General features: G+C 44.0%; 1 protein-coding gene across 4 annotated transcripts in view; it reads right to left on the minus strand.

The window, feature by feature from the left end:
• Positions 1-8,303, minus strand: part of PTPN11 (protein tyrosine phosphatase non-receptor type 11) — a 28,418-nt gene extending 20,115 nt beyond the window's left edge. For 3 of the 4 annotated variants that reach the window (XM_049806202.1, XM_049806205.1, XM_049806201.1), the window contains exons 1-4: positions 8,118-8,303; positions 3,276-3,398; positions 1,918-2,112; positions 583-775 (exon numbers count right to left, since the gene is read on the minus strand). In XM_049806202.1, the coding sequence (XP_049662159.1) occupies positions 583-775; positions 1,918-2,112; positions 3,276-3,398; positions 8,118-8,131 (525 nt within the window). In that variant the 5' untranslated portion in view covers positions 8,132-8,303. Of the gene's footprint in view, positions 1-582; positions 776-1,917; positions 2,113-2,220; positions 2,317-3,275; positions 3,399-8,117 lie in introns of those variants that run through there. The other variant, XM_049806203.1, reaches the window with a different exon arrangement.
• Between the last annotated feature and the right edge of the window lie 590 nt (positions 8,304-8,893).

The following is an 8,893-nucleotide window of genomic DNA, read 5'->3' on the forward strand; positions in this document are numbered from 1 at the left end:
ATATGAAAATATCAAAAGACTATCAGTGAATAATACTTCAGTGAAGAACTACACTATATTAAATTCAAGCTTTAGATTTAAAAGCTTTCCTTGGAATCAGTACTCAAAATTTTCACAGAATGTTCATCATCTATCAAGTGTAACTTTATAAACTGACAGAGAAACAGATACATTCTGATAGATCTCTATTTGTCCAATTACTCATATTTTTATATAATTCATCCAGGAGACTGAAACTTGCTTAAGAAGATTCATGAGCATGAAAGGCTCCATCAGTAGAGGATTTGAGACAGACTTCTGATGCAATCAAAAGCAAATCTATTAGAAGGTACTTGACAGCATAGTATAGTATGACATGATTCAGTCAGGCAAGCAGTCAAAAAAAATAAAACCCTAATAGAATTTTGATGCTATCAAATTAGTCAATTTGATCAAACAGAGGATATATATTACATATAGTACTATAGGGAAAGGGGAAATGTATTCAGCTCTCTGTAGTGCAGTGCAAGATGGCCCTCCTGTTAGAATAAACCCACTATCCATGGAAGTAGTGCTGTTAAAGAAGTTCATGCTTCATCATACCTGGCAGTGAATCATGACATGTGTCACTTTAGATTTCCCATCGTTACTCTCTCCTTTATCATCTCCTGTCCGGACAGAAAGAACAAAGTCCCCAGGGTGGCTTTGACTCTCACGCACAAGAAAGCTTCCATGTTTTCCTTTTTCTGTTAACAGTTTTTCAGCTTCTCTTCCGGAGAGATGCCCATGAAACCACCTTTAAATAAAGTAAGATATAGACAGGTACCCTGCTTGTCATGCCAGCCGTAGCTGAATCTGCTTGTTCTAAATATTTATAATAAAATGCTTATACTAAATTATACACTGAACAACAGTGTCCAGGTCTACAGAAAGCCTCACAGTTTATAAAAATAAAAAACAAAATAAGCCTTGGAAGCGTACACATACATACACACAAGTGATTACAGAAACACTTCAAAGCCAGCACTTCCATAAGCACTGAAATTTGCATTTCATGCAAGCTTCAAATGAAGCATTGATTTGAATCCTTTACAACAATCCAAATGGATTCCCAGGTGTCCAGTAAACATGAGCTTACAAAGGAAATAAAAGAATAAATGCCTTGACTGAGGAAAAAGTTGCAGTGTGAGGATGCACTTTCCTGATAAACCTGTGGGAACTTAGTATCTTTGAGACCTTGCCCTTCCAAAACATTAGGAACTGGACAGGATAATCACATCAACCTCATTTCTTCAAGAAACATAGCCAAAAAGGCAATAATCCTCCCCACTACTGTTAAATACAAGCCATTCTGAGGACTGAGAGAACTTGTTTCAATATTTTTCCTTGGTTTTTCACTTCCAGGAATAAACTGGCATCTGCTGGCCACAGAGGTTTCTTTCTGACATACGCATACTTCCTTACAGTATACATCAAGTCTCAGATTCTCCTTATTAGCCACGCTCCTCAACACATATGTTTGATCAATTTGAGGATTTGCATGTCATTCACTTTCTTACACTTACGTCCACTACTGGAAAAATTTTTACAAAGTTATGCCCAGAAATATACCTGGGAATTCCTTGCAGTAATATCAGCTTCAGGAAGCTTCGGGAGAACTTCCATAATGCAACAGTAAAAATAAAGGGAACTATGCCCTGTTTTTCAGTATTGTATCACACCAGGAAGAATGCTGAAGAAAATAGGTTCTGAGGCTTAGACTGCTTTACATTTAGTCATGTTTATTAGCCTACTTCGCAAGTAACCTCACTGAAATCAGTGGGACCACTTTTAGCACAAGACAGTGGCCACCCTTTCATCAAATGGAAGCTGACTATAAACACATGCATTTATTAAGAAGTGCATGGACACTGAGGTTTTCACCACCATTTCTCTGACCTTTCAGATGTAGGATCAGCACAGTTCAGTGGATATTTCAACTCTATAACATCTCCATTCTTTTCCTTGAGCTGTCCATGATGTTCCATATAATACTGGACTAACTCAGCCAATGTAGCAAACTTCTCTCCTCCATAGAGGTCATAGTAGTCTCCTGTGTTCTGGATCTTGATGTGGGTGACAGCTCCAGTTCGTCTAATATTTGAAACAAAGGAAAAAAACCCCACACAAGTCAGCTGATTTCCAATCAATCATTTTTATATTTAGTGTTCTGTTGTCTTAGTTAGAGAAATCCATACTTACATTTGCATCATGTTCCAACTGAAATATTGCAGAATAGCTAAGCTAGCGCACCTCTGAAGTGTGCTTCAGCCACATTTCAGTGACTTGCAATAAGGGGAAGTGGCTGTCCAACAGTCAGGAAGAATAGGAGAAAAAAACCCTTAATTCCATAACAAAGGGATCCTCGAAGCCAGCATAAGCTCTGCAGCCTCACGATCTCCAATAGAAATCCCTCAGACCCCCAAGAACTGCACACACAAGCAGAATGCGTGGAGAGGTGAGAAGAATACAGCATTCTCAAGACACCCATCAGAGCTTGTTTGCTCCTTTCCCTAGAATTTCACACTAACTGCTAAGATTTGTCCTTCAGTAAACAGTTGCCTTTGCCTGATGCAAGTCATTTGCTCCCACAGTCTCCAGTATTAATGAAGAATAGCTCTCTGAGAGACCTCCCTTCTGTTCAGCAAGGCCCATTATCGCAAAGGTATCCAAGCTGCATTATTCTTATCACCAACCCCACTTTTCCCTTTTCTTTTATCTACTTCCTCTTGCCATCCTTTCCCCATCCCTACCACTTACACACACAGTGCCAGGGGACAAGTGTTACAAAAGGCCTGTTTTGGAAGCTGAAATAGCACCACAGTTGCCCTTAAAAACTTGCTGACTTTTCCTGTAAGAAGAGAGTCTGGATAGCATTTCCTTGCACGTGCTTGATCAGTAATTCATATCATCTCTGCTACTTTCAGATGGTTATCAAATTGATTTTTAAAGGGCTAAAAGTAACGCTATTATGAAGCTACTTCTGCCTCCCCTTAAATTTTTCTGTCTTTCTGCAGAATCAGAATTCACCACCCTCCAACCTATAGTTTCCTCAAGCTGGGTAAATGTATTTGAGAACCTCTTCACAGAAAACAGGAGCGGGGGGCGGAGAGGAAAAAAGTGAACACAGACTAAAAAGTGATTGATGCATTCTTTCATCTCTTACAAGTAGTTCATTTACAACTCTTTCCCCATAGAACAACATCAAATGAAGACCCCTAACAATCTGGAAAGACAAAAAAAACATTGAAACTTACCTAACAGAGAGCGTAAAATCTCCTGGGTTACTTTTGCTAGGCCGTGCCAAAAAACTGCCATCCACTCCTCTTGTTAACAGCAGGTTTTCTGCCTCCACCCCAGTAATATTTGGATGAAACCATCTATAAGAAGTTAAAAATAAAGTGTTAATAAATAAATAGAAGATCTTCTAGTCTTCAGAGTTAACTTACACGACAAGACTAAACAGAAAAATTCATCAGCTTCAAAACCAGGAAGTACTCAATTTTCTTCCTCCATAAATAAGAATCTGTATCTTAGCAGAAAGTATAAATTGTCCATTTCATATTACATTGCAATTTTACATATTGGTAAGAAATGCTTTGTAAGTGAAAGGGGTGTATCAATACATATTCAGACTGCTCACATTAAAACGATATCAAAGAAAAGTATATGATATAAACAGAGACCACGACTCATGCATTTTCCTTAATCCTGGAAGACAGGACATAAAGAAACTGAAACACAATCAGGAAAAGTACTTAAAAATAAAACAAAACATCCAAGTGACACTTGACAACATATTAAAGGTTAAAAATTTAACAAAACCTCATGCTTTAGGGCACAGGCTGACCACCAGCCCATGGGGTCAGGAAGGAACTTCACTTGCAGACAACCTATTCAGTTGCCCAGTCGTCTTCCACCTTCCTCAAAAGAATGTGGTGCTGACCACTGCCAGGCACAAGAGCAATGCTCTAACTACCATGGCAATTTCTCTGGTCCGAATATATCCCACTTAAATACAAACACCGAGGAATCTCATATTGATGTTCACCACCCACAAACAGCTTTCTGAATGACTAATATAGTGCCCTGCCAAAGGAGAGCTGTATATGGTCTATATTCAAGAAGCTCAGTGTCCCCACCTATGGCATTAACTTTTGAGAGACTTATTCTTAGCCATTCAGTTAACACATCTGCATTTTCTCTTATCTATAATTGAGGATTTTGACTGCACTCTTGCAGTGCTAAACTACACCTGTGTGCTCTGGATGAAAGGAGTTTTTAATGAGGCACGATTTTAGAAGACACACTTAACAAACAAACAAACAAAACAACAAACCACCACACAGCCCAGGGACAGAGATGTGAACACAGCAAGTAAGAACTGTGTTAGTGGCTTTGTCAGACTTGTATTTGGCAATTAAAAGATCGCCTTTGTTTTTTAGAGTTGCCATAAATCAGACACTATGCAGGGCACAAGTGAAAATGCACATCCATACCTGCAGAAAGAACACAGGCTACTCCTCTTTGTAGACAAGGTCCTTAGTTTCTCCCAAGTAAACCAAAACATTAAGGCAAAAGACTCTGCAACCAATCTCATTACAGATATAAGAGTGCTATATCTAAAAAAAAATTAAGTAGCATTTCTGATCACTCCCGATACAGTCAACGTTTCATGCTAAATTGCTAGAACAGCAAAATATGCAAGTGCATGTCTAAATTTAGGGTTATTACTTCAATTGTTTCAGAAATCCCTTCTGTACTAAAAAGCTGACAATATTCCTACCAAGGCCTTATCCAGCCTATTCTCTTCAGAAACAGATTCTCATGGAAACATTCTGGAGAGTTTTAGAGATCCTAGAATACCCAAACCTCTAGCAAGTCACTCGAATGGGAATTAGGATTACTTATGTACCAATTCCATTTCAGAAGTAAATGATTCTTCTTGTTAATCTTGGTTTTTTTCTAGGTAAGGATATTCTGCTTGCACCAAGAAAATCTAGTGAATACTACAATACCTTGTACTGAAGAACAAGAAAAAAAAAATAATCAAACCTATGCAGCATGGGTCATGAAAAAAAATACTAAAAAATATTTCCAAGTTATTACAGCAAAAGGGAATGAATTAATAAATAATGCTACATTTATCTAATGTCTACTCAAAGGTCAAGAAAAGTTCTGTTTTGATGCAGTCTCACAAAAGAAACTGCACAAGCATTGATTCCTATGATGAAATGAGCATTAAATAATATATTTCAGAATATGACAGGTTGGTCTGCAGAAGCCGATAGTCTATTTACCACACTTCCACCCCCAAAATTTTACTTCCACTTAGAGAAAACAAAAAGCAAACAAACAAAAAAAGTACAGCAACATTTTGAACAGTTTACAAGCTTTTTAAATATGCACAGGATTCAAGAGACACCTTTGCAAGTTTTTGAGTTTATATCCAAAAAAGTATAAACATACAAAGGAGAAATTATTGGAATCAGCCCTACAGATTTATCATATGCTGACATTCCATAAACTTGAATTAATAGAATATCTTCTGTATCTTACCCTAAACCCTAATGCATCTGGAAGTTACTATACACAAGGTGTTAAAAAGATGTAAAATTACAGAAAAATAATAATCTAATGAACAGAAGGGACTACAAATAACTTGCGCTTAAAGGGAAGGTTAAAAAGATGATAAATTGTTTAAAAAACAAAAATCTCACCCTCACATATACACTCCTACTGGAGATGGTAAAAAGCAAGTAAGTGTAGCAAAAGAAAAGCTACATCTGGGAGGCCAATGGAGTTTATTGCACTTTATGTAACTTTTATTCTAATGGCAACTTGTACTCCTGCTCTCTCATCTTTGTATTTTTGGCTTTGTGTAGGAAGATACATTTGTCAGCCACCCCAAATAGAAAAATGGGGGTGTTCGTGATCTCTGTTAAATGGTTCCGGACCGGTGATCAAGATCGCTTCATTTGAAGTACTGCCATCACATGTGTGCTTTTGAACCCTGGTGGCTACATCCCTTCCAAAACTGGAGGAGAGAGCAGAGGGGACTGCAGACACAGATACCAGTAACATAACCCCTACAGAGGACTTTCTCTTACACTTCCTTTTATAGGGATGGAATGCATTTTAGAATTTTTTTCTACTTTCCTTCTTCAATCTCTATTATGAGCAGGTGCAGAGGCTATCCCAAGCAAAGGACATCACAGCCAATAAATACAATCAATAAAGTAACAGACACACACACGTAAACCCACACTTTAATTAACCTAGCTGTCTTCACTATGCATGGAATACTCCATAAAGCAATTCTGATTTGGGGGGGTTCAGCAGCATACCACTCCAAGGCCCTTATTAGTTTACAGCAAGATGAAAATGTCAGCAGAAAAGTAACCTCCAGTAATAGCTGGAGTCTCGTTTACAAAACTAAGGATATATCAGCTAAGCAAGAAACCTTTTGATGAAAAATAATACATGGTAGGAAATACAGCCTTGCTGCAATTCTCTCTCTTTTTTTTGTTTGTTAACACAGTCCAGAAAAGATCAGCAGGATCAGCGTTTTGTAAGTCATACATTGCCAGCATATTTCTCTCTTACCAAACTGAAGAGAGAAAATAAAAAAATCAATACATTTTTCCATGCTGTGATTGGGCTTTTCTAATCACCTTTTCAAGAGCAGGAGAGATTAAATCAGTTCTGAGCCTCAGCTGTCACACCATAGTGTTCAGGGAGGCGGTGACTGGTAGTTTAATTACTCCTATCTATAGGCTCATCGGTTTATATTTCTCATCTTTTTTTCAGTCTCCCTCACAAGTTACAATTTAAAGTTCTGAGCAGAATAAGAGGATTACTCCTGACAATGAGGAAGTTCGCAAGTGTTTCGAAAAGGTAGGTTGTATACTTGTTCTGATGAGTGAGATCTAGAGACCCTCTACATACTTCAGAAGACCCCAAAGTCAAATTCAACTATAAACGGTCAGGACTGAAAACCAACCAATCTGGCTTCAACCTTCTTAAGCAGGACAAGAAAGAGGACAATCCAATGTTGAAGAATTTATACTTTAATAGATATTACTTAGAGATATATAAAATTTCAGAATAGGTATATCAAGTAAGAATATAAACATCTTTTTCATTTTTATGACAGTAATTCCTCTCAAGTCTAACATTTAACTTAACCTCACAGCCCAAAAAGGACTGCTAACACTCGACAAACATCAAAATACGGTAAGGACAGTGAGAAGCTACAACAAAGAAACAGACTGAAGTGTTTATCACCCTGATTTTGCAACACCACAAGATTCTGAAACTAGACCGAATGCTGCTAATAAACCAAGAGCCCAGAGTAGGTCAGCTTACTAACACTCGTTTTAAAGCTGGCTCACGTTTTAGTTTCAGTAACATCGTCACTAGTGCTGGACTACCGAGAGCAACACGACCCTACCAGGCCTTGAATACGGGACTGAGTGGGTTGCCACACAAATAAAATTCGTCTCTCGGCTCGGGTTCAAACGCACAAGCAGTCGGCGTGGAGACCCGACGAAACCCACCCCCACGCCCCCCGAAGCCAACTGTGGCAGCTCTGGCCTCTGCACGGCGGTCGACGGACCCCGAGGCCAGCCGGCCCCGGAGCCGCACCGAGCCTCCCCGGCCACGCCGGGGAGAGCGTCCCCCCGCCGTGCCGCGGCCGGCTGGGTGAGGGTCCGCTCGCCACGGAAAGGGAGGCGAGGCGCGGGGAGCAGAGCGAGCCAGGCCCCGACTCGAGCCGAGGCGGCGGCCGCAGCCCACGACGGCGGGAAGGAGGACATCCCGCCCCGGGAACGGGTGGGGAGAGGGGCCGGGACGCGGCTGCTAGGCGGCGGGGAGGGCGGGCGGGCGTGGGCTGCCCCTGCGCCGCAGCCACGGGGCGCGGGAGGCCCTGCCCGGCCAGCACGGCCGCGGGGAGGAAGCCCGGCCCAGCGACCCCCCAGGAGCGGGCGCTGAGGGCCGCGGAAGCGGGCGACCCCCTGCCCGCCCGTCCATCCGTCCGTCCGTCCGTCCGTCCCCCCCTCCTCCCCCGCCGGGCTCGGCGCCGCTCGCTCCCGCCTCACCTCCGCGATGTCATTTTCTCCCGTGGCACTGGCGGGTCGCGGTGCGCCCGGCCGCCCCCCTCGACGGCCGCCTCTCACATGGGGGGGGGCCGGCGCGGGCTGCGGCCTACGGGCGCCCTGAAGGGAACGTGAACAACGGCCGCCTCAGGCCCCAGAGGCGCACGGAACGCGGCGCGGCCCGCCCTGCGTCACCCGCCCTACGCGTCATCAGACTGCGACGCCGCCCCGCCTCCGAAGGGAGCGCGCGGGCGGCCGGCGGGGGCGGCGACCGTCTGTCAGGGCGGGCACGACGGCGGGGCGGGGGCTGCAGGCCCCCCGCCTCCCCGGGAGCGGGCGCCGGTGGAACCCGCCACGGGAGTAGCGGAGCCTCGTCCCGCGAAGCCGAGCCGAGCCGAGCCGGGCTGGGCCGGGCCAGGCGGGTCGGCGCGGGGTCTTACCTCGGCCGTGCCCCGAGCAGGAGGGAGGGAGGGTGGGTCAGGCAGCGGCAGGAGCGCGAGCCCCGCTCCCGGAGCCGCTGGTCACGACACAGCCCCCCTCAGAGCCGCGATGCGGGTGTCCGGTCTGCCCTCGCGGGGTGACCCGGGACTGCCCCAGGCCGCTCCGGACTCGCCCGGACTACAAGTCCCAGCGTGCTCCGCGAGCGGCGCGGTGACGTCAGACGCCGCCCTCTCTTTAGGCGACTTGTACCCGGATGTAGGTCCCTTTCCCTCCCCGGAAGGTAAGAATGGCGGAGCCGCGGCGGGCAGGGCTGGGACCGGGCGGCCGTCATCCGCCAC

This window comes from Accipiter gentilis, chromosome 7 (genome assembly GCF_929443795.1).
Source record: "Accipiter gentilis chromosome 7, bAccGen1.1, whole genome shotgun sequence".
NCBI classification, from domain to species: domain Eukaryota; kingdom Metazoa; phylum Chordata; class Aves; order Accipitriformes; family Accipitridae; genus Astur; species Astur gentilis.